This window comes from Eurosta solidaginis, chromosome 3 (genome assembly GCF_040869045.1).
Source record: "Eurosta solidaginis isolate ZX-2024a chromosome 3, ASM4086904v1, whole genome shotgun sequence".
Lineage (NCBI taxonomy): Eukaryota > Metazoa > Arthropoda > Insecta > Diptera > Tephritidae > Eurosta > Eurosta solidaginis.
Window position 1 is genome coordinate 232,212,585 of NC_090321.1, and position 26,772 is coordinate 232,239,356.

At 36.6% G+C, this 26,772-nt stretch overlaps 2 protein-coding genes across 3 annotated transcripts in view; one reads left to right on the forward strand and one right to left on the reverse strand.

Annotated features, from left to right (window-relative positions):
- Positions 1-847: 847 nt before the first annotated feature.
- Xpac (DNA repair protein complementing XP-A cells homolog Xpac) lies at positions 848-2,800 on the reverse strand. The gene is made up of 2 exons (XM_067775538.1): positions 2,529-2,800; positions 848-2,468 (listed from the first exon to the last, which is right to left on the reverse strand). The coding sequence occupies exons 1-2, from the start codon at positions 2,645-2,647 to the stop codon at positions 1,745-1,747; spliced, it is 843 nt and encodes a 280-aa protein (XP_067631639.1). The 5' UTR covers positions 2,648-2,800; the 3' UTR covers positions 848-1,744.
- A 1,455-nt stretch (positions 2,801-4,255) lies between these two features.
- shg (shotgun) overlaps positions 4,256-26,772 on the forward strand; it is a 40,117-nt gene continuing 17,600 nt past the window's right edge. Inside the window, exon 1 of one of the 2 annotated variants that reach the window (XM_067775539.1) lies at positions 4,256-6,568. In XM_067775539.1, coding sequence (XP_067631640.1) covers positions 5,699-6,568 — 870 coding nt within the window. In that variant the 5' untranslated portion in view covers positions 4,256-5,698. The remainder of the gene's footprint in view (positions 6,569-26,772) is intronic. The other variant, XM_067775540.1, reaches the window with a different exon arrangement.

The following is a 26,772-nucleotide window of genomic DNA, read 5'->3' on the forward strand; positions in this document are numbered from 1 at the left end:
GTGAATGAAACTTATTCTTACATAATCAGGGAAAATAATAATTTTAGATTACCTCTTCTCAAAAAAGAAATGGACAAGCAAAATATATTTTACAAAGGCCTGAAATGTTTTAATGAACTACCTAATCATGTTAAAAATTGTGAAAACTTAAACACCTTCAAAAAAAGTTTATTAGAATATTGCAAAACCATTCCAATAAGATAAAATATTTTGTATCTGTATTTTATGTTACTGATCCTTGAGCGTACATGGCAATCCAAATAGACACAGAGGAACCTTATGCATCAGGGCAAATACATATATCGCTCGCAATCAAATTGGGAAAGAATTCCTGAAAATATCGTCCCAGACAAACAGTTCTTGTGAATCACCTATACTCCTACAACAATGATATATTATAATTAATTAAAAAGCTGGTACAGGGAGGATTGGAAACACGTCCTTTCCAACCGTCCGATAAGATTGGCTCATTCTGCTGAGCTGCTGGCTTTTGGGTTGACCGGAATCAAATCATTCCGACAGCACACATAATAAAACTGTAATCATACGTCTTGGAGTAGGGCAGGATTGTGAACACGTCCTTCCAACCTGCCAATGAGATGACTCCAAGACTCGCCCGTTGGGACCACCAGTTCCGGTGCTGATCGGAATCTCATGCATTCCGACACCCCAAACGCTAGAAATACTATTATAATTAAAATGTATTTATAATTTGTAATAATCTAAGTTTTAGGCTTAAAACGCCGTAATAATAAATAATAATAATAATAATTTGTTACACAACGGCCAAAATTACCATACAGTTAATCACCAATTAATTATTTCCTACATAACTGACGCATACAAATTATTAACAGATGCATTTATTTGCCGTAAGTATAAATTTACGCAGAGCACATATAATACTAAGACTAACTGAGTATGCAGAGAAATTAAACCTGAATAGTGCATTTCGAAAACAGGCGTTTCGCCATTAAATATTTAGTGATACAAATACTTTAAATTTCTACAAATACCAATACAAAAACCCTCAAGGAGAACGGGGAAAAAGCTTGGGACAACACGAAAACCCCACTTATTTAGAAGGGAAATAACTTGATAAAGAAAGGATGTAGCTTTGAAAAATGGAATACTGATCAAACGAGTTTTTAACGTATACAATCTAACCATGTTCCTATTCTATAGCATAAACAAATGTTTATCTGGAAAATTATGGAAGACCTTATTTCGGAGAAGAAATGGTCAACAAATTTTAACAAACTGAGCCCATCGTTAAATAGAGCCTTCTGAAATCAAATCCGATTGAAACTTCAAACTTCCCTAAACCAACCCTACCTTACGCGCAAGATTAATTTTTTTTAATGATACTAGTGATAATTCGAATTATTTGTGCACAAGTTCAAAGCGAAATCAAAACCAAACGAATTGACCGAAAGGTTGTTTTCGTTTCTTTGCATACACTTACTAATGCATATAAAATGTATCTTAAATTTATATTTAAATATAATTTGAACAGATCTCTATTGCGCTTGTGATTTCTATGGTATAAACCAATTGGAAAGTGTTTTAAGATAATGTAGAACAAGATGGCCTGCATTTTCATAGTAACAACTGATTTATGTAGACTAATGTGGCATTATTAAGAGCTCTATTAGTTGAATCAATAAGTTAAGCGATTAATATAACCGCCATAGAAGTTCAGTTTTCAATATTCTTCGTAAAACGGACTATCAACAAATAGGTTTTACATCTTTTCGTAAGTTTCTGTGTATGAACATGTTAAGCACGTATGCGTGTAATTATCATCTTCTTCATTATAGGTGTCAGCACCGAATTCATGTTCGTGTATTGCTTTCGTTTCCTTTTTATATAAGCTACTTCTCATTTCCATACGCAAATTTTTCATTTGTTTATTATATTTCTTCACTTTTGTTACTTCACGTTTTTCCTCACGCAATTCATGCTGACGGCATAGTTCCTCTTCGCTACCCCAAACTTCCATTGCACGCTTTTCGACTTGCAACAGTAAATATAGCTTCATTTCACCCCAGCGCACATTATGCGGATTCTTTCGGCTAATATAACGTAATTGTGGTTCACGTCTATCAAAATCGCATTCTTTGAGTAAATATTCAGCTTTGGCTTCAGTTCGTGTAATCAATGCATGACGTCCATCTGGGTCACGGCATTTATCACATACTGTATGACCAAAGTTACTAAATAGATAAGATTCTACGAAAGCATCCCCACAATCTAAGCATTCCTCATAGTTAACAGGTATGGTAATGGCTTCATTGGAAATATTTGTATTTTCAGCGGTGCTACCTGCAGTTTCTTTTTGTTTAGTAACTGCTTGTCCAGCAGTAGGTATAGCGGGTTGTTCTAAGAGAAAACCACCTCCACTGTCAATATATTTTGTGCCCTGTACTTTAATAATAGAATCTTCGCCAGATGCCAAGTTTCCATTCCTTGCGAAAGAATTTTTTAGTAATACAAATTTCATAATATATACAGTTCAATTAACTCACTTCTTCTGGTAGGGATTTGCAACTAATTTAGCTTGCCTAAGGTGTAAGGCTCTGATACGATTACGCTCCATGCGCGCTTTTTCAGCTTCGGTAAAAACACGTTCCCCGGCCTGAGACATTGTGTAGCTTTGATTTTTTCTGATAAAAATGCAAAATAACTTCTGTTAACAAATCCCTTATCTTAACTTTTAGAGGTGGATAAATCCATTTAATCGACTGCTAGGGATGAGCTTTTCGACGTCATTTTAAAATCGGTGTGTTTGATATAACATTGCTGTCACATTGGATACTTCTCCCAAACGAAAATATGCACTGTTTAAAGCTGGAGACATTGGTGCTTTAGCGGTAACCGTATCGGTAACCTTATAACAGCTGATTCGACGAACCTTATGAGAATGAATGCAATAGATTATTGGTGCCGCTAAGGTCGTAACCGTATCGTAGCCAACCAATTGGGTTTTGGTTTACCGTCGTAACGATAAACAGCTGATTACGTTAGGGATACGGATACAGCGATACGACATACGGCACCAATGACTCCAGCTTAAAGGGCGAATTAATGGCGACTTATAACCATAAAGCCATAACCAGATAAAACAGCTGATCGAACCTACCTTATGGAAATCAATGTAATCGATTAATGGTGCCATACCATAACGCTAACGTCATAGCCAATCAAATTGTTTTTGGTTTCTCGCCATATCCATAACCTAAAAATATTTGAGTTGGTGAATTTAAAAACTTTTTGTAGATTTTCTTCATTGTTTTGAATACGTTATGACTAAGAGACTTATTTTTTGTGGAATATGTCTATAATTTTTTCCGGTTTCTTCATTTTTATGACTTTTGCACCATTTTTAGGTTAAGGCACCATTAATCGATCACGTTGACGCCATAGTCGTAACCATACCCATATCCATAATCATCTCCAATGTGATCTATTAATGGTGCCTTAACTAAAAATCGTGAAAATTTCATAAAAATGAAGAAAACGCACAAAATTGCAAACATATTTCACAAAAAAGAAGTCTCTTAGTCATAACATATCCAAAACAATGAATAAAATCTACAAAAAGTTATTAAATTCACCAACTTAAATATTTTTAGGTTATGGATATGGCGAGAAAGCAAAAGCCAATTGGTTGGCTATGGTATGGTTATGGCCTTCACGTTATGGTATGGCACCATTAATCGATTACATTGATTTCCATAAGGTAGGTTCGATCAGCTGTTTTATCTGGCTATGGTTTTATGGTTATAAGTCACCATTAATTAGCCTAGCCCTTTAATCGAACCAGATATTTTGCAACCAAAGTAATGAATTATTCTTAGTATCAATTACGTACCGTGTGGACACTAGTTTTCAATGATTACCAGCGCGTCATCTGTTGTGTCGTTCGCAAACAAAATTTGTTATCGAGTACGTGAAGCAACAAGCCATCGATTACATGTTTTCAAAACAGCGGTGATGCCAACAGCTTCTCAATACAAAGTTATTTAGTTATTGAAGCTATTTTTTATACCATGTTCATAGATTAGTTAACATTTTTAAAATTTTTTAAATTCGTATTGCTTTTTTAATTAAAATTATACTTAATGCTGTTTTGAAAAACATTTATTTAAAATATTCCAACACTAAATGAAATCTTGTTAAAGATGGCATCACTGCGCTACGGTTGGCATTTATTTGTTGCTGGAAGTTCATTTATTGTTGAGTTAACGTCGGGGTCAGTTGTTCGCGGCTGGTGGGTAGCGTTTTTGCTTTAATGTGGATAACAATTCAAATTTTAAATTAAAATGTGCAAGACACCGTTAAAGTTGTGAATATACAATTAAAACAAAAATAAAGCGGGAAAAAAAGAAAGTAAAGGTGTTTTATAAAGAAGGCAAATTATTACCTTACAAACCGGAAATCAGATGTATTCATAGCAAGAAATTTGGTCGAATGTGTTTTGGAAAATTGTGAAACTGATATTTCTTAAGTGTAAACGAGTACATACATATTTTGTATAATAGCCAATTTGAGGTGCAAAATGATTTATATATGTGTATAGAGTATTTATATTATCTGATATCGAAAATTCTAAAAATATTCAACTCCATTGTTAATAACTTGAAAATTTAGTCGGATTTGCTAACAACCACTAACATAGATATATCAGAGTGAACGCGTACACATGTATGAATACTTGTCGACGCAAGTGAAGTTTAGCGTCGCTGCGCGCAGAGGCAGCGCGCTTCATAGCGGTGTGACGAAAGCGGCTTGTTTATGTGTGTGTATATGTTAACCACTATTTTTACCTGGAATTACCTGTTTAAAGTGTAAAAATAAGTTGTGTGAAGAAAAAGTAAATGCACATAAACCAAACACAGTGATGAAAGTATAAACGAAGTAGCTGTATAAAGCAAGTTGAACGAAAAACAAATTAGAATCACGAAAAAGTGCTTTTAGTGAATGTCCATACAAATGTATTAACATGCATGTGCATGTGTATGTACAAAGTTAATGCTTTTATATGCTGCTAGTATAAATTGAATAAAGCAGTGACAAAAAAGAAATTAATCAACTTGTTTTATAATACCAACCATTGTGTAAATAGTGACTGCAAACATACATACATACATACATACATACATATCGTGTGTTCTATACGCAGAGGTTCATCTATGCGCAGAGGCTACATTTTTTGTGTGCTTTTTTGTATTCCGTACGGTTTCCATGAAAATGCAGTCGCCGTTCATAGCAGTAAAACAACAACACTCTAAATTGAGTGCCGATACGACGACATCAAAGCTAAGTAATTAAAAATAAATTCGCCAGTGCATAAAAAAGCTAACGTTAGTGAGTTAATAAATAAAATAAGGAAAAAAAAGTGCAGTGCAGAAATTCTACATTGACCCCAATGAGAGTATAGACTGCTGATCGTACAGGGAAAAGAGAGATAAATGAATAGGTAACAAATACTGGGTGACTCATACGCATACATTTATTGCATATTTTCCAAGTTGTGTGTGCAGAAACCAAAAATAACTTAAAGTTAACAAAAACAAAAAAAAAAAAATAAGTTATAAATTAATTAATAACCACATTCTATAAAACATATCACGTACATATTTTAATTGTTTACACCCCGCACTTTCCGTCCGCGTTCACGCTGTAATGCTACGATATGTCGCCTCAAAATCACAGCCCATCACATCAAACACACATTTTTCACTTGCCGCCGCCAACACCGCCACAACAGTATCGCTGCCCTCGCCAACATTTGCGGCCACGAGAGCATTTATGCCGCAAATTACACAAATATCAAACGTTAACCTTTGCGTTAGCGCTAATAAACTTTCATTCAGCCGTATGGGTTTATGCAACAACTACGAGCGCGTCCAACGACGTCGTTCGCACAACCTTAACGACAAGTCCAAGAGATGACCTCTTTTCGATCCTCACAATACCCGCGCAAAACATTAGTTACGATAGACAAAAAAATTTAAACGATCCCATGCGTTTTCGACGTTCTCCTAAACCCGCTTCCGATTCGGCGAGTTCGCTTTATTCGGCTTTACCCTCTGCGCGCGGTAATTCGGCAATATATTTCGGTGCATCAGCGTCGATGATACATGAAAATAGTGTCGATCCAATTGAACAGTATTCGGATAATCGTAAGCCGGCTTTTAAAAATTGTGCTAGCTATAAACCATCGGTAAAAGAGGAAAGGCCAGAAAATACTTTTGTTATAATGGTGCAAGCAGAAGATCCCGATTCGGATCAAGAAATCAAATACAGTCTTGTACAGTCCGCTGCGGAAAGATCGAAATTTCATATTGATCCAAAAACGGGTGTAATTGTAACGGCGCATATTTTTGATCGCGATGAGCCGATATACGAAAAACGTGTGTATGTGACGGTACAAGCGACGGATAATGGTCTACCACCATTGGACGATGTGTGCACATTTAAAGTCACTATTGAAGATATCAATGATAATCCACCAGTTTTTAACAAGGCGCGCTATGACGAGTCCATGTCAGAGGATAAACAGGTAAGCTATAAGGAGATATGTGTATGCAGTACCTACATAGGTAATTTTTATCCTTGTGGTATAAAAGGGTGTAGAACAAAGCATAGTTGCCTGTTGTAGCGAGGGTTTTGCGTGATAAATTTGTGGACCCTGGATTACTGCTATTTAGCACCATGCCCAAGCTAACAACAACGGTCTTAATAAGGCTTCCATGCTTTGTGCCAGACACCTGTTTTTTTGTAATAGCTTTGGTCAATAATTTATGGTACCGGCAGATTAGTTAATAGAAAATTGGTTCATCCATAATTAATTTTAATAAAAAAGAAATTTTGAGAGTATGAGTGAGCCCTAGCTCTAACCGTGGTGAGATATTTGGTTTTGAAATTAGTTTCTCCGACGATCCCATAGTGCATAACCTCTGCGCGAAAAAGTTGTCGAAACAGCAAACGTGAAAAAATGAAAGCTGGCGTCCTTTCCAACTTTTTTTTTTTAATTTTTACATGAAGAAAAATGGAGTTTGTCGGTCGCGAATCGGCAGACGCTACCTATTTTTCCGGTAATGCCATAGAAATTCTCTTTAAACAAATTCGCAACGGTCTCGAAAATATCCTAAAGCAACGTGTCCCAAATAATTATAAAACGATCCCAATAAGATTGCAAAAACCATTCCCGAATGATTTTAAAATAGTTCCGAAATTGTCCTTAAATTATCCCTAAATTAAAGAAATAATCCCGAAACTGTTCGAAATAGTTCAGAAACTATCCAGAAAAGTTCCAAAAGTTATCCAAAAATAATTCGGAAATTTTAGAGAGATTATCAGAAACAATCCTTAAACAATCTTGAAAACTATCTCATAATTATCCCAAAAAAAGCTCGCTAATAGTCCCGCAATGGGCCCGAAAACAATTCTGAAACTATCAACAAACGTTCCCGAAGTAGTGTAGAACTACGCCGAAATAGTTCCATTAGTCTAGAACAATCCCGAAGTGATCTCGCAAAAGTCCCGAATGGATCATTCCAGTCGGAAGTGCGTGGTACATACAGCTCACTTTTTAAATTTGCTCAGACCTCGATCTATATACACATCACATATTCCATCATTGGTCTAAGTTAAATTATCATTCGTCAATGTCAGTATTATTATTATTTATTTATTATTACGGCGTTTTAAGCCTAAAACTTAGATTATTACAAATTATAAATATATTTTAATAATAATAGGATTTCTAGCGTTTGGGGTGTCGGAATTCATGAGATTCCGATCAGCACGGGAACTGGTGGTCCCAACGGGCGAGTCTTGGAGTCATCTCATTGGGAGGTTGGAAGGACGTGTTCTCAATCCTGCCCTACTCCAAGACGTATGATTACACACTTTTAATATTTATGCTGTATGCGACCGATATATGTTTTTGACCTGATGCATGAGGTTCCTATCTGTATATTTGGATTGCCATGTACGCTCAAGGATCAGTAACATGAAATACAGATACAAAATATTTTATCTTATTGGAAGGGTTTTGCAATATTCTAATAAACTTTTTTTGAAGGTGTTTAAGTTTTCACAATTTTTAACATGATTAGGTAGTTCATTAAAACATTTCAGGTCTTTGTAAATTATATTTTGCTTGTCCATTTCTGTTTTGAGAAGAGGTAATCTAAAATTATTATTTTCCCTGATTATGTAAGAATGGGTTTCATTCACATAAACAAGTTTTTCACTTAGGTAGGCTGGTAATTTACCATGCTTGATATAAAGTACAAATTTCATACTATGGTAAAATATCAACTTTTTCACTCTCAACCAGTTTAGTGCATCAAGCATACTCTTTATGGAAGTGTCGTACCTCACTTTCAATATAAATCTCATAGCTTTGTTTTGCATAATTTGTAACATGTCTACTTGTGTTTCATTGGCAATAAAGAATATTGTAGGGCAATATAAGAAGTGCGGTTCTATGATGGATCTATATACTTTCAACTTATATTTCTTACTAATAAGTTTACAGGATCTCTTCCAAAATCCAATTTTTTTGCCCATTTGGCAACAATATAATCAATATGATCCGCTAACCTCAGTTTATTGTCAATCAGGATCCCTAAGGACTTAAATATTTTGACATCCCCAATGCTTGTATTCATTATTTTTAGATCTAAATTAAGTGATTCTTTATTGGTCGTCCTAGATAAAACCATGAACTTAGTTTTGTTAACGTTAAGCTTGAGTTTATTAATGCAAAGCCAAATCTTCTTGCATTTTGCTCCTTGCTATTGAAATGCCCGTTTCATTTACTTCAAGTAGCGCATCATGTGCAAACAACCTGATTTTACTATATTTCAGTGCTGATGATATATCGTTTATGTAAATGTTGAACAGGATTGGTGCTAATACCGACCCCTGTGCCTCGGATGAGACTACTGACTCGATGGTTGTTCTTTGTTTCCGGTCTGATAAGAAGCTTCTAAACCACTGCAATTCATTTTCCCTAATACCAATTTTTTGTAGTTTATCGAGCATTATATTCCTATCAATTGTTTCGAACGCTCTTTTCAGGTCAATGAAAACTGGTACTATATGTTTTTTTAGGCTCAGCTCTTCCTTCCAGCTAGATATGACGTAATTTAAGACCGTCTCGCAAGAGTGCCTTTCTCGGAAACCGGATTGTCCCTTTATAAGGATTTTATTATTTTCTAAGTAATTAAGCAGTTGATTTTTTATTACAATTTCTAGAATTTTTTCTATGTTAGGCAATGTATTTATCGGCCTTAGTTCTTCTGCCATTATTGAACCTTTTACTTTCCTAATTGGTACTATTGTCGAAATTTTCCACATGTCTGGCACTATTCCAGTAGTCATTGATTTGTTTATAACGGTTGCATAGAAGAAACCCATGTACGATACCGAATCTTTAATTACGCCTTCTGAAAGTAAATTTTCCCCCCAGTTTTATTTTTGAACCTTTTTGCTATACGTGTAACATCCTCAACCGTAATTTCTTCGAATTTTAAACATGACCTAGCTGTAAATTGGAAGTCGTTCTGACGTTGAACAACTTCAATTTCCCTGTTTATATCAACAATGCTATCTATAAAGAAGGAGTTCAATGCTTCAGCAATATCGCGAGGTGTATCATATGTCACACCTTTTACGATCACCGTCAAGATCTTTTCTTGTGGCCCCGTTAAGTTTACAGCATGCTTAAGATGCTTCCACATTAGCTTGCATCTGAACTATTAATATCAATATTATTCTCCAAGTATTTAATCTTTTTAAATTTGATTAGTTTTTTGTAGTACTTCGCGACCATGTTATATTCGGTATAGTCAGCCGTTGCTCTAGCTTGTGAGTGCAACCGGTATTTTAGTTTATTAAATTCTGTCAATTCTTGGTCATACCATTTATTTCTTAACTTTACCGTACTGTTTTTTTCAAACGTTAGTACTCCCATACAATCTAGTAAACAAGTATTTATATAGTTGACCATGTCGTTGACATTCATGCTTCTTATTAAACTGAGATCGCAATTCCTCAGTAGAGCCGTCAAGTTATCGGCAGAATAATTCTCCCAGGATGTTGATGAAATGGCTCTTCGTAACGGGTTTGAATTACTTACTTTTATAGCAAATGAAATAGATTCGTGATCGGATATTCTGTGGTCTTCAAGATTGACACAAAACAGTATATCAGCGTTTGCATATAATAAATCTATTTTTGTTTGAGAAGTTCCGCGACTCTTGTATTGAAATTTTTTTTTTGTTTCGTTGCGCTACGTGTACAAATTTCATTCAGTTTGTAGCTACTCGAAGAGTTAATATTTAAGTTTATATTGAAATCTCCAACTAGAAGGGAATTCGTACCTGATTCTAATACTTCTGATAAAATACTCTCTACGTGATTTAAAAATTCACTGTCACTAGTGCTTGGGGAATGGTACAACACACCTATTTGCCACTTAATGTCCACTTGCTTTAATTTTACTATAGCACACCATACATTTCTATCAATTGATCGATTAAACCTGACTTTGTACTTGATTTCCTTTTTCAGTAATAAAACGACCCCTCCCGTATGTCTATTATGAGAGTCGCAGCGAATTAATGTATACGGTGTAATATTAACTTCAGAATCAAGAATATCTGAAGTTATACGTGTTGCTGAGCATAAAACAATGTCCGGATCCACTTCTTCTATCATTTTTTAGAGCTCTGCTTTATTTGCTAACAAACTACAAATATTCAAGTAGACACATTTCAAATCAAAAACATTTATTACTGGGCTTGTACGTCTTGGTTGCTAAAAATCAACTCGTTGTTTTTCCAGTTTAAGCTTCCTTTGATAAACTGGGCAGTCATGGCTCATTATGTTATGGTCTATATTGAGCTTAAAACCTAACTGATTATTGGCATCTACGCAATTACCACATTTATTAATGGGCATGCTCTCCTGGCAGTTTTCTGCCCCATGTTCTCCCAGACATTTACTACATCACTGTTTCAGATGCAATTGGCAGCTATGTGGTTAAACCCTAAACATTTGTAGCACCTTTTTACAGTTTGACCGTCATAAACTGGGCACCGATCCCTCCAACATTAATTTTCTTATGTCTCAGGATGGCCTCATAATATTTATGCTCTATTTCTATAACTGCGTTAATATGTTGTCCTCTATTTTCTTTTTTAGCGCGTTTAATTGTAATACATTTCATTTTAGCTTCCCTCAGTGTAGGATCCGGCTAACTATTCCGCTCTCGGTATGCTCTGCACTAATATTAGCTACCACAACTCTAGGAAAATACACTTTTGGCTCAGCTATATTATACACATTTTTATCCAACTTTTCTGTTAGCGTATCTCTAATTTTGTCCTTGTCGCCTGCTGTATTAGCGCTTATAATTATCGTGCCCTTATTTCCTTTTTGTACCCTTCCTATATTTAAATGGGATGGATCTATTTTGTTTAAATCCGTTCTTGTTTTCTCAATGGCTTGTTTCACTTTGGGCTTAATAACAATTGGAGGGATGCCTTTTGTAACAGTGGCATATGTAGAAACATTTCCACCATCAAAACCTTTATTCTGATTTGCAGCCTTCTTAACCTCTTTTATAATTTCCTCTTTCTGTTTATTAAATGCCTCATTAGGGATATTAGCAACCTTTTTAACTTCATTAATAATTTCATCCTTTTGCTTAGTGAACGCCTCATTCGGTATACTAACTTTACTTAGTTTATCCTTATTTTCTAAGCACAAGCATTCTATTTTTTTCATTAACTCTAGTTTTTCTGAGTTCACCTTATAGATTTTTTCTACTATTATTTTCATCTCTCTTTCGTTATTTCCCTTTTATGCTCACTCAACATTTTTTCAATTTCGCTTTTTTGCTCTTTCAAATTTACTTTGTTTACCTCTGAAATAGCCAAGATTTCCCTTAAAGCCTCATCAACATTGGAAACATAAGTCATCCAATCATCACAAATAAATCTTAAAAGTTTACAACCTTGCAAACAATTAAGGCCATAATCATCGATAGATGCACACGCAATGTTTTTATGGTAAACCTTACCACACACACCCTCACATCTTACACCTGTTTCCCCTCTTATTTTTTTACATTTCCCGTACTCTTCCATTTTCTGCTTAACAGTTACACAACACTGCACAAGCAAAATATATTTTCACCTTTTTATTTAAATTAAATATAATTAAATCTCACAAGAAAGGCACTTTATTAATGCTGGTACATCACCTGTCACTACTTTGCTAGTTTCACCAATTTTTAGTGCTTATCAAAGCACACACACTTTATAATGTTTATTCTATTTACGAGCTCTAAATACATGTCCGTTCGCACGCAATTGATATATGTATATCAAAATACAAACTGAGAATGTATTTTAATACTGCCTGTCATAGGAGGCGACTAAAATACCAGATTGATTCAAGGATTCTGGCGACCTCGAACTCCTGATGGATCTACTTGATAACTTACTTGATAAGGAGGGGATGACCAGGAAAGCAAATGGGTACCGAGTTTCTTGTTTTCGGCGAGATGCTTTGTGAAGAAAGAACTTGTCAGTAATCAGCAACAAAACTCTTTGTCCGTAAATAATGTCTAAAGGAACTTTGCGTAATGAAAACTTATTACAACAGCTAAATCTGGCGACAGTAATGAAATTGAGTAGTTATAATTTAAGGCCTGATTATTAATCATAACAATTGTGGTCCTAACTGCCCAGGGGATTACGTCACGCCAGTTATCCTGTTCTGCTTTAACTGCCACCTGAGAGCACCAAGGAAGATCAAGTCTTAATCCAGCTGTCCCTATCATCCCAATGGGAGAAGGAGAATGCCTTCATCGATTCGCAAACCATGACCTAGCTAACGACGCCTTAGGGGCTTTTATTCCTTCCACTTTCATATTTGCATAAATCTCAGCATTAAAGCTCCTTATGTTCACGCAATTTATGTTAAACGACTCCAGGTTTATCACTGGCGCACATATTGGATGATAACCTCGATACTGGTTGAAAGATATTAATACATCTATAAGCTTGATACACATTAGAATTTGCAGTTTAATACTCATATTCTCGAGAAGCCTCTAACTACACAGTGGCCGCCGTGTTGTAGGGGTAGCGTGTTCGCCTACCAAATCGAAGATCCTGGGTTCAAGCCCCGGATAATTCAATTAGAAAAAAGTTTTACTAAGCGGGGTCGCTCCTTGGCAGTGATTTTGCCAACACTCCGAGTGTATTTATGCCATGTAAAGCTTCTCAGTGAAATCTCATGTACCTTGCAGATACAGTTCGGAGTCGACATAAAATATGTAGGTCCCGTCCCGCTAATTTGTGGGAAAAATCAAAAAGAGGACGACGAAAACCGGAAGAGAAGTTCGCCCCAAAATCTCTTCGTAGGTTATCGCGCCTTACATTTATTTATTTAACTACACTCAGAAAAAAACTTACCTAAAATAAGGAAACATTTCCTTAAACAATTTTATTTAAATTGAGGAAATTTTCAATGTAATAAGAAAGAATTTTTAATTTTTGGATACAAATTTTCTTTAATTTGAGGGAAATATTTTCTTAAATTTTTTCAATCAAGAGTACTTAACTCGGTGAATAACAGCTGCCTACTGTACAATTGAGCACCTCGATTACAATCCACTGCCACGACAGTTGCACATTTTGATTTTTTAATATTTAATTTAACGAGTAAGAATTTCTTATTTTCATGTAAAACTTTTCATTAATTTGAGCAGAGCTTCTAAGACCCTATAAACTTATAACACCTTTGGCACAGATACAAACTCACACTTTGAATATAAAAAAACGTTCTTAGTACTCCCATATGTAAATAATAATTTTAGGCCGAGCTTCTCTTCCAATTTGCGTCGTACTCCTTTTAATTTTTTCTACAAATTGGCGGGACGGGACCTACTTGTTTTATGCCGGCTCTGAACGGCATCTGCAAGGCAGATGAGTTTTCACTGAGAGCTTTTTATGGCAGAAATACACCCGGAGTGCTTGCCAAACTGCCGAGGGGTGATCCCGCTTAGAATAATTTTCTTCTAATTGAAAAACCTTGTTTCTAAAATTTTGATGTTGCTTTGCCCGGGGCGTGAACCCAGGATCTTCGGTGTGGTAGGCGGATCACGCTGCCATCACACCACGGCGCACGGTGGGGTTATTTGATCAATCTAGCTGGCCAAACCTAAAACAGCAGTCATTTCTGTTAAAGAAAGTAGTTGTCTCACTTCATTGTTATGAAAGGAAATATTTGACAGTAAATTCACGGTGTTCCGCGCAGAATTACTATGGATGGAGCCCCCGGTTTCGGAGGGACCCGGGGTAATTTTTTGGCATTACATGAGATATGTATGTCAATATGGGTATCAAACGAAAGGTATTTTACTCCGAATTTTTATTGATACTTTTACCTTTTTTATATTTCTTTGTATATATACTACCGTCTCGGAAACGGCTTAGCCGATTGAATCAAATTTGGTACATCGATATAGTATTACATTTTAAGACTTTTCGCAAGGTTGCCACCTTTTGCCAATAGGAGTATCAGTCTCTTACAAAATTGATGACTATTCAAAAAATCGCGGGTATGCGCAGCCGTTTTTGTTATTAAACTTTGAAACAAACACAAGCTTATGTATTGCCAAAAAATTATTGACATAATATACCACGAAAAAAGGATATATCTTTTTGTTTACAAGGTTTTTAAAAAATTTAATATTGAAAAGTAGTAGTATTATAAGTAGAATAAATCAGTTAAAACAAGCGGTATACAAAATCTTAACATATTGTAACGAATTTTGGGGAATTCCGCTTATTCCAAACCTTCTGCTAACGTTCGAATCGCTAAACTATTGAATAAATAACTCCAATATTCAATAATGCAAAATGGTCTTTATTAGACTACTTTGAGGTACTTCACAATAACACTTATACTTCACAACCAATAGCGTGCTTAAATCGAAACTGATTAGTCATGCCTCAGATTGCGCTGCTTTTATACTCTCGGTTTCCTCGTTCACCAGCCATATACATGTATATTTGTAGTTTGTAGCCATATGCGTGTGTATATGTGAGTACTACTTCGGCTGATGATTACATGTGTTTATGAGTATCTCTCCGTTGCCTTGTATGTTTGTGTGTACATGGTGTTTGATTTGTTTACGTACATACGAGTGGCTGCTTAGTATCGGCTTGTGATGCTAGTATCGCTTAGTGATGTTAATATTCGTGGTATGAATTAAAAACACATTTACCTGTCCTAAAAGAAAATGTAACAAGTGAACAAGTATTTAGGTTAGAAGGGTATATTGCTTTTTAATCCAAAAATACATCGAACTGCACACAATTTTTATACAACTTTAGATATGCGCGGTTAGCTCCGTTGACGTTGCAGATGGGTTTTGGGGTATGTATACTATTCAGTGGACATCTAGGAACGCCAGGGAGAATATTTTAAAAAAATTAGAATATTTTGAAAAATCTAGATTGATCAAATACCCCACCGTGCGTCGGCCGCACTCCCACATACCCTCACATATAAATTCGATTCATATGAAAGTGCCTGAATTTCATATGAAAGTGCAAAGAAAAAACACCAAGGCACTTCGGTATGATATTCAAATTTGCACTAATTTGACAATTGACAACAAAAAATTTTTCAAAAATATTGTAGCACAGAGAAAAATTTTAATTCAAAATTTATTCATTAAACATTCTTTCAACATTTAAAATAATTTTTTTTTTTTCAATTTAAAAAAGTTTTAGTGTAATACAATTTTGTATATGTATTGTGATTTGCACTTCAATATAGACATTTTTGAATAGTCCAGAATTTGAAGATACAATTTTCTACAATTTTTTCTTCAGAATAGTTTATTGAATATTTCTCACAATTATTACATGTATGAGATAGTTCGGTGGTTACGGCAATCGAATGTGTGAGGACGTCGACTCGAAATCCATGGGCTTATATCCATGCCCATCATAGCATGATGTGTCATGTGATCGAAAGCCCCTGAGGTTTAATAAAAGACTCCAACGCCTTTTCAACAGTTTTCGTGAAGCTGTGAATAGCCGTTTCTGGATTTTCTTGACTGATGGGCAAATTGTGTAACACGCAGAGGGAGTTTGTTTAGGTTGACCTCCCGAATATGCTGATCCAAAATAGTCTCCATACCCTTTAGGAGAAAGGAACTGGGGCTAATTGATCTATACAAAATTCGCTTTCAAGAAAATATGTGTTGGTGGTTGATCAAAAAAATTAGATAGATGTGGTAGAAACGTAAATTAATTAAAAATGTGGACTCAAAATGTGGAGTAAAAAATTGTAAAAATTTTTTTTTGGCCAATCTAATGTACATAGTACGCGACAATGTGAAAAATGAGCTTCTTAATGTTGGCGGGGCAGTTTTTCACTTATGTATTTATCGTTGCACCTTTTTACATTCTTCGTAGGGTTGTTGCTTGTAGAACTTCCAGTTTTACAGTTCAATGTACTAACAGAGCAGCACGAATAGTCAGGGCTCATTGCGACAGAACCTTGAAACCTTTCAGCGTCATTAGCAACATTTAAAGCTCAGTTTCAATTGGTTACAAACATAAATCAGTACGTGCTAACTATTCCGCTCTATTTAACCTTTTCCTTCATTTTTAATTGCTTCAGTTACATTTTTGAACAGTTTGTTGACGTTTCATCAGCAATCAAATATTAGGCGGGATGTGTGTGGATTATGCGATCTGGGCAGACCTTACGGAAAGTATTTTGAATATAAGTTTCTTCATTAATTTAATTAGTGTAGTGAAAATGTTATTGTTTTCTTTGCTTTTTATGCAAAAGTTTCGTAAAAAACATATAAAATAAAATATAACAAGCCGGACCCGTGCGCATCTCGCGCAACCTTGATAAAAGTATCTTATCAAATATCAACAGAAATCAGCTCTTCTATCAATCAATTAAAATATACAGCTTGCGCTGCCATCTGGCGTATGGTAGCAAGTGCCGGTAATGCAGTGCAAATATTCACAAAAGTGCCATAGTACAAATAGATTTATTTGTGTGCTCACAATCGTTTATTTTTAACAGATTATTTTAATAAAATATAGCTAAACAAAAGCACTTTATTTATAGATTTGGATTCTAAATAAGAGCGAAAAAGGGACCCGTACATAAAAACAGCAATTAGATATAATATATATGATATGAGTTCAATAATAAAACGTTATAATTGCACTTTCCTGTATAGGCTATAAAAAGCAGGGCTGCAAAGCGCCCGAAAAATTAAAGCAGTTCGGCTCAGTGATTGGATCCACTCAGGCAAAGCTTGTACCATTTTATGCATTTGTTCGTGGGTGCTTTTGAACCGCCACATGCAAGGCCGCATTAACCCTCAACGGGGCCCTAGGCAACCATCAATTTTGGGGCCCTTTTTTCACGTCCGTTCCCTTCTTTTTTCGATTACAAAATACAAACTTATATCTTTCATAAAAATTTTATTGTCACAATGTAATAATATCAATAATATTACTATCTACATTTTAAACATGCCGTTTTCTACATTTGTTTTCGGCAAATTCATCTATTCGACATTGATGATAGATTTTGTTCAATAAATCTGACTCAATGCAAAGTATACCTAACATCTCGAGTCGCTCTTGTCGCGTTGTAGCTCTTTCAGCAGCTTTGATTCTTTTTAATTGCGAGGAGGATCGTTCGGCAGAACAATTTGTGATCATTAATTTAAAAAAAAATCTGAAGAGCTATTTCTGTGTTAGGAAATACATCGGCTAATTGATTTTCCATTAGAATCTTATACAAATGACTATGAGTTTTTTGGGCATCAGTGTATCTGGAGTTCACGTAACTTTGCAATTGTTTCATTTCAATGAAAAATTCTTCCAAGTCTCTAGAATAAAAAATAACTAAGTTATTTATAGCTTCGTGGAGGTCTCCATCACTTAGAGAAAAGTTGATGAGAAATGCAAATCTCTCTGAAACTTCCATATACACTTTCGCATATCGCTTGATTTCACTGTGAAGATTTTCGATAATTTCGAGGAAACCTTTTGTCCTAAAATCATCGCGAGGCGAAAATTCTACTTCTGGAGCATTTCCGTCATTGGGTTGTTTTTTTCTACCACGAGTACGTTTTACGATTTCTGTATAACCTACACCAGGTAATAATTATTTTGTTTTTTCCTCGAAATCATTGAACATTTCACGGAATGAAACTAAACTCTTTTCTAACGATCCGTACAAAAAACCACACGTTTTCAAATCTGCTTTTTCACTTTGCAATGAGTTACTCACTGGACGCATAGCAGTCAAAATAGAGTTGAAGGCTTCTACACCTTCCGTTCCAAAAATAACCGAAATTTTCCAAAATAAAAACAACCAGTGTACATTTTGAGATAATTCTTTTTTCTTGTTCAATATACTCTCCTTTCACTTCGATACACTTCTTTGCACGATAATACAATTTGTCAAATGAGTCGCAAATGTCCTTTTTAGGAACCTTGTCTAGTTCGTCGGTCGTCGCCTTTTGAATGCGGTCAATTGAGTTTTATTTATTTGAGTAAAAATTATTTTCAGTTCTGATTATATTTTTCCTTCACTCGCTAGAATTTAATGTTTGTAAGAAAACTTTAGAAGTCTTTTTCATTTTTCGGAGGCCCCAGGCAACTGCGTATTCCGCCTACTTGTTAATCCGGCCCTGGCCGCATGGGCTGAACTTAAGACCTCTCTGAAGTTGGCAAGAAAAATTTTATGTGGAATAAATTTACCTACCACGGTCTTGGGTTGAACTCCCGGATAAAGTAACATCAAAAATTTAGAATATAGTTTTTATAAACGGGGTCGCCCCTCGGCAGTGATTTGCAACCACTCCGAGAGTATTTCTCTCATGAAAAGCATCTCAGTGAAAATTCATCTGCTTTGCAGATGCCGTTCGGAGTCGGCATAAAACATTTAAGTCCCATCCCGCCATCTGTAGGGAATATTCAAAAGGAGCACCACGCAAATTGGAATATAACTTACTTACTTAATTGGCGTTTAACCGTTTAAACGGTTATGGCCGTCCAACAAGGCGCGCCAGTCGCTCCTTCTCTCTGCCAACCAGCGCCAATCGGTCACACCAAGGGAGTTTAAATCGGTTTCAATCTGGTCCTTCCAGCGGAGTTGGGCCGCCCTCTACCTCTGCTTCCATAGGCGGGTTCCGATAGGAACACTTTCTTGGCCGGAGCGGAGCGTCATCTTTCATTCGCATAACATGGCCTAGTCAGCGCAGCCGCTGCGTTTTAATTCGCTATGAACGGACTATGTTGATGTCTGCGTATAGCTCGTACAGCTCATCATTAAATCTTCTTCAGTACTCGCCATCGCCAACGCGTAGAGGTCCATAAATCTTTCGAAGAACTTTTCTCTCGAACACTCCCAAAGCCGCTTCATCTGCTGTTGTCATGGTCCATGCTTCTGTACTATATAGCAGGACAGGAACTATAAGTGACTTGTAGAGTATGATTTTCGTTTGCCGATAGAGGACTTTACTTTTCAATTGCCTACCTAGTCCAAAGTAGCATTTATTGGCAAGAGTGATTTTTCGCTGGGTTTCAGCGCTGATGTTGTTGCTAATGTTGATGCTGGTTCCCAAATAAACGAAGTCTTTTACTATTTCGAAATTATGGCTGCCAATAGTAGCGTTGTTGCCAAGGCGCGTATGCGCTGATTCTTTGCTCGATGACAGCAGGTACTTCGTTTTGTCCTCATTCACCATCAAACCCATCTTTACCGCTTCTTTTTTCAGTTTGGAGTAAGCAGAACTAACGGCGCGGGTGTTTAGCCCGACGATATCAATGTCATCAGCATATGCCAGTAATTGCACGCTTTTATAGAATATTGTTCAAGAGCGGTTATGTTCTGCAGCTAGTATAATTTTCTCCAGCAACATATTAAAGAAATCGCACGATAGGAGGTCACCCTGTCTGAAACCTCATTTAGTTTCGAACGGCTCGTAGAGGTCCTTCCCAATTCTGACTGAGCTGATGGTGTTGCTCAACGTAATTTTGCACAGCCGTATAAGTTTTGCGGGGAAACCAAATTCAGACATAGAGGCATATATGCAGCTCCTTTTCCTGCTGTCGAAGGCGGCTTTAAAATCGACGCCGAGGTGATGTGTGACGATTCTTTTTTCACGGGATTTTTCCAAGATTTGGCACACTGTGAAAATCTGGTCGATGGTAGATTTACCAGGTCTGAAGCCGCACTGATAAGGTCCAATCAGCCGATCAATCAGTTGCAGTATCCCCCTTCTTGTGGACTGTACAAAGAACACTTAGATTCCAATCGTGGGGCATGCACTCGTCCGGCCATATTTTGCGAAGAAGCTAATGCATGCGCCTTACCAACTCCTCGCCGCCGTATTTGAATAGCTCCGCAGGCAATCCATCAGCGCCCGCGGTCTTGTTGTTTTTCAATCTTGTTATTGCTATTCTGACTTCGTCATAATTGGAAGGGGACCATTTATTCCATCATCATCGATTGGAATATAAACTGGGACTAAATCTCTCCGAAGGTAAATCGCGCCAAGTATTAGTTGATTTTATTTTATACTTACTTATCTGAGAGGTTACTTGCAGGAGAGAGCGCTGCATTTACACGAAGCTGGCGGCACACCTTACAAAAGTTAATTATTTTTTATCGAATTAATAAAATATGGCTCTTATTAACGCCACATTCGTGTGCAAGAAATATTTTAAAGCTTACGAACTCTCTAGTTTGTTCGATAAAAAATGTCTCGGCTTCTCGCGATATTCTCGAATCTTGAAATACCCGTAAAGCTTACGAGCTTCTCTACATTCAATTTAATCGCTTAACTTACAGTTTTGTATAGAGCTCACGAGTCCTTCTGGAGCACAAGCTAACATCTTCAGAAAACCGCAATTAAAAGTCTCCCGAATACATGGGATAAAACTAATACAACGACTAAGTTGAATGTTGAGAAGCCCGCAGGACTTTCGAAGGTTTCCAGATTGCAGAATCTCGCGAGAAGCCGATTTCTCGATATCTCGGGTGTTGAAACTCTTGCTTGTGTTCGAAAAAAATTGTAAGATTTAATTTATTTTTCTAACTGTTCTTTGGGGTGGGTTTTGTCAAGGTGGCACGCTACTTCACACGAAGTTGGCGGTGCACCATAAATAAATTTTAATTTTTTTTTTAGAATTTATAAAATATGCCACTAACACAGGCCGACAAAATTTAACCAACATTTAGACCCAGAAACCAGACTATATATTTCCGAAGGTTTATGATGCGCTGAATCCAAATCTGGCCTCAGAATTGCTCTATCAGCTCTGAGATATCCTAACTTAAAAGTGCAAAAAACATCGTTTTTGCCCATATTTGAGGTTATGTAGCCTTGCAGATGTTTTCTTTCACCAAAATTAAAGGATGGCATCTTTAAATACAATTCTTCTTTCAAATGGCGTTGAGTTTTCTCAAATATCATTTTTTTTTCGCTGAGATATCGCATTTTGAAGTTTTCATCTTTCTAAATTTTCCTCACCTGAAAATCGGTTGAGATAACATAGACATGAGTAGTCGATTACCAATTCTCTTGAATTGAGTCTTGTTTTTCTTAAAATTTGGTCTCACACCATAAGTGTGCTAACTCACCACACCCCTACACTATCTAACCCTCGGGTACCAAGTCACACACAGCCCTAACCCCTAGAAACCACCCCTATCATACCGCAAGCAGGCTAACCCACCTAACCCTGGGGACAGCGTTTACTCGCATATTTTTCTTAAAATAAGTCTTTTTTATCTAAATATCTCACACCACAAGTGGGCTAACCAACTTATCCAACCCATCAACTCCCGTATCCCCTAACCCCTAGAAACCACCCCTACCACACCACAAGTAGGCAAACCCACATAACCTTGGGATATCTCAGCGAAAAAAAAATGATATTTGAGCAAACTCAACGCCATTTGAAAGAAGAAGACTTGTACTTAAAGATGCCAGCCTATTATTTTGGTGAAGAAAACATCTGCAAGGCTACATAACCTCAAATATGGGCAAAAAGATGTTTTTTGCACTTTTAGGTTAGGATATCTCGAATACCAGAGCTGATAGAGCAATTTTGAGTCCAGATTTCGATTCATCGCATCAAAATCCTTCGAAAATATATAGTCCGGTTTCTGGGTCTGAGATGCTGTCGGCCTGTGTAATCTACGGCAAATTCATGTGTAACTTTAGATGAAGTTGGCATGCCACTGGTCGCGGCAATTTTTTTTTGTTTTACGGATAAATTACGGCTAACTCACGACAATTTACCCAATACATAGTTAATTTTTTTCACGTAAAAGTTGTATCGCCACTCACCTAAGTTGTAAAAGTAATACAAACAAATTTGACTAATGAAATATGTAACTCCATTTGTTGCATATAAATGAATAACTCACATATCGGTCTGCTCAATCGTTATAAAGTACCTTGGAATTTGATGTTTCTACTAATATGAATATTCACCTTATAGCAGATTAAAGACTGAAGGAAATGTTTTCTTTAATTCTTTCCAATCAAGGACACTTGATTGAATATTTTTCACAATATTTATGTACCTACATTTACGAGTTAGCTCAGTGAATAAGAGTACTTGACTGAGGTCTCTTAAGCTAGCCCAACCTTTTAATTTTGTATTTTTTAAAATACCAGTGCAATAAATTTAATTAACCCGTATTAGGTTGAACTGGCCGGTCCATGAGGACCTTACCCGTATTAAGTTAGCATTAAATATTGTGCAATTTAGTACGGTCTTGTTTTTTGATTGGGCTGAAAAGGTTGAGCTAGCTTAAGAGACCTACTTCACTGTAAAGTTGAGCACTTCGACTAGAAAGCTACGGCCGTGGAGTTAAGAAACTTCTTAATTTTAGGGAAAACTACTTGCCTAGATTAAGCGAAACGCTTCTATGGTGCAGGATAAATCCCATTTTTTGTTTGTTTTCAGGAACTTTTAGAATTTTTTTTGGAGTATATATGCAAATGGGCTATATTTCGCGAGCTCCAGCATTTTTTTTTATAAAAAAACCAGAATTTCATATTTTTGTATGGAAGAAAATGCGCAAGCCCAAGTGAATAACAATTAGAATAACAAATTGTTATACAAAAGATAAGACGAGCTACAAATCTGCTTACTTGAAAAGCTATCACTAAATTTCCTAAAACGTTGATTTGCATTTTTCGTATTAAATATTGACCCTATATGCATAATCCCAACTTACAAAATACTGAAATAAAAAATCACGAAACACGTAATCCCGACACTACCAAATCCACACACTTCACGACCATTCATTACCCGGACATGACCAATCCCGACATCAAATTCCAACAACATGTAAATTGGGAAGTCACACATGATGTCATAAAAAAATATATATTACCAATCGAAAGTCGGATGGGCGACCTACAGAGTTTCTGCGCAGAACATCTTTCTGCGTAGGCGGCCTTCAGCTGCGCCTCAAACAATAACCCTAAGCCGATCCAACAGCGGCTACGCAGAACACCTTTCTGCACAATATTCAGATAACATTATATCTCGACTAGGCGAAATCCTGACAACTCAAAGTCCCAACAACACACATTCTAGACAAATTTATTTCATTCTAACTCATTATACCTACGCCTAAAAATACTTTGGATAGCGTGGCCGGTGTCGGATCAGCTAAATTCAACCGAAGTTTCGTTTTTTTTTATTCTTTGTAAATAATACCACGCTACCTCATCAAAAAGTGTCCTGGAATGCAAAGAAGCATTGGGTTAAGGGTCATAAAAGGATGGTAACGAAAAGGCCGATGAGTTTTCAAAGAAGGGTGCAGCACTCGATGAATCGACGGTAGACATCACAATCCGCAAGAACAGAAAAAATTAAGTGCACTGTTAACACCGTCCGGAGTTATATCAAAATTAATTTTGGTGAACTTTCAAATTTAGCACCAAAATAGTGCAATGTGGAAAAGTTTGGTGTAATTGGGTTTCGAGGAGTGTTATCGATGTTGATGGTCCTTTGTTGGATATAGGTCCGGTAGGTTCCGGTAACAAGCATCGACCATCTCGGGAACGATTTAATGTGACTACATTGAACTTTCTAGGCCATCCCAAGTTCAATGAGGGACTTGGGGTCGACAGAGTCTCGGCTGTTAAGAAACATGATTCGCCACGGGTATGTGAGGTTGTCAGTTGGGTTGGAGGAGCTGTAAATTGCGCTGGAAACCCTTTGAAAGGGTTGCGATACACAACCGCTTCAATCATTTGGGTATTTAAGTCGCCTTTTACGACAGACATACCTGCCGCGAGTATATTCTAAGCACCCTAACCCGCTGAGGGTCTACGCTGTTGCTCGTTGTATTGAGTAAAGGTAGATGTGAACAGCAAGCCGCAGTGTTGTAGTGGAAGCGTGATTCGCTTTTCACACCGAACGTCCTGGGTTCAAGTCCCGGCCGCAGCAAAATCCAAATTTTTCTTTTTATTATTATTATTGTTTAAATTTTATTTTTAAAGTAGTTTTTATCAACACTACTTGGGGATGAAATTTACACTAACTTGGTTTTTATATAGAACACCATCTTTTTATGCAACCTACGACGTTAGACTCGTAAAGTTGCTCACATCTCTGAAGAGAGGATACTTAAGGTCATGATAGCCATACTTACTTAAGGTCATGGTGCCATATGCTCATAAGTTAGACCTCGTCAGTAACAGCAGATGTAGGAAGTACGAGCTGCATGGTGAAACAAGTATGACTATTCTGTGTTCGTGTCCTGAGCTCGCGAGGCCAAGGCTCCAGTTACTATGGGCGTTAGAGTTGCCAGATCTCGAGGCAGCAATTAAGCTAGGTCCTAGAAAGCTTCTAGTATTGGCCAATAGGATATAAGTCCTGGTACCTAATATGGACTTTTCGGTACAGTCCTCAAACAAATTCTAGTAACTCTATGGGCACATTAAGTCTATGTGAGGTCTTTATTGACCAGCCTGTTCAACCTAACCCTACCTTCGTCTAATAAAGCACGCAACCTAAGCTAGTCAGGTATGAGTTTTTTTTATACCTTTCATGAAAATGAAATGGTATATTAACCAAATTATATCTACAATAGTTTGGCCCAAATACGGTGCAGATATTGACAAAAACGTTTCTGACTTCAACGCCGTCATTCACGCTATTCTGGACAGACATATACCTAAGCGTAAACATGTTTTCACTGAACTAGTCCAAATATGGTACACCAAAGAACTGAAATCTTTAAAAAACAAAAAAACGCGTTCAAGCTGTACAAGAAGACGGGGTCACACTCCGACTACTTGAAGTACTCTATATTGCGTCATAAATATTTTGAATTAAATAAAAAGTGTTACAATACCTATCTCTGTGCCATGAAAAAGAAAATAACTTGCAATCCGAAAGCTTTCTATAATTTCGTGAACCCTAAACGTAGGGTTAAAGGCTTTCCTTCTGGTATGAAATACCGTGATGATTTCTCTAGCGACGATCAAGTTAGCTAATTTATTTGCACAATTTTTCAAATCTAACTATTCCGCTGAATTAATTTCTTTGTCTAGTGAATACCCGTATGAACTTGACTCACTTAACGCAATTAATATTCCATCAATATCTCCAGAAGAGGTTCTTACATATTTAACTTCTTTGAAGGAATCTTATAAATACGGTCCTGATCTAATTCCCACATGTTTTCTCAAAAGATGTGCAGAACACATTTATCTGCCCCTAACTGATTTATTCAACATGTCCCTAAAACATGGAGTTTTTTTTTTTGCTTGGAAGGAATCTTTTCTAATACCCCTCCACAAAAACGGCAGTAGGTCATTTGTAGAAAATTATCGAGGAATTTGAAGCCATTGTTACTAATCAGCTAACATTTTCCATTTCTGCATTGATTGCAAACTCTCAACATGGATTCTGTAGAGGCAAATCTATCATTACCAACCTACTTGAATTCACAACGCATGTTTCTAATGGATTTAGAGAAAATCTTCACACCGATGTTATTTACACTGATTTCAGTAAAGCATTTGACAAGGTTTCCCATTCATTGATTATCTACAAGCTGGATCGACTTGGTTTCCAACCAGGTCTCACTCAGTGGATATCTTCTTATCTCTGCGGTAGAACGCAACAAGTAATTTTTAAAAATACTCTTTCAGAGGTCATTAATGTACGTATAATTTTCTACTGTTATGTATATACTACTCAGCTGATAATTTTATTCTGTAGCTGAGCAGTTTTAGATCTCGACGCTTAACAAACCTCCGCCTATCAACAACTCGGCAAAAAAAAAAAACAAATCCGTGCGTCATGCGGATGCGCCCCTCGTGTCGGTTGGGCGGGCTTTGGAGGGTATTAATCCGTTGGGTTTATTATTATTAACTTTGGCACGAATCTCAAAATTGTAAGTCCTTAAAGGAAAATAGATAGACGCACCATTAAGTATACCGAAATAATGAGGATGAAGAGCTGAGTTTATTTAGCCATTTCCGTCTCTCCGTCTGTTTGTTTGTGAGCGGGTGTATTTAGGTGTCCGATTAGATATTTGTCGGAACCGGCAGGATCGGGCCACTATAGCATATATCCTCCATACAACCGATTTTTCAGAAAAAGAGGCTTTTTGTCATATCTTCCTCAATTTATC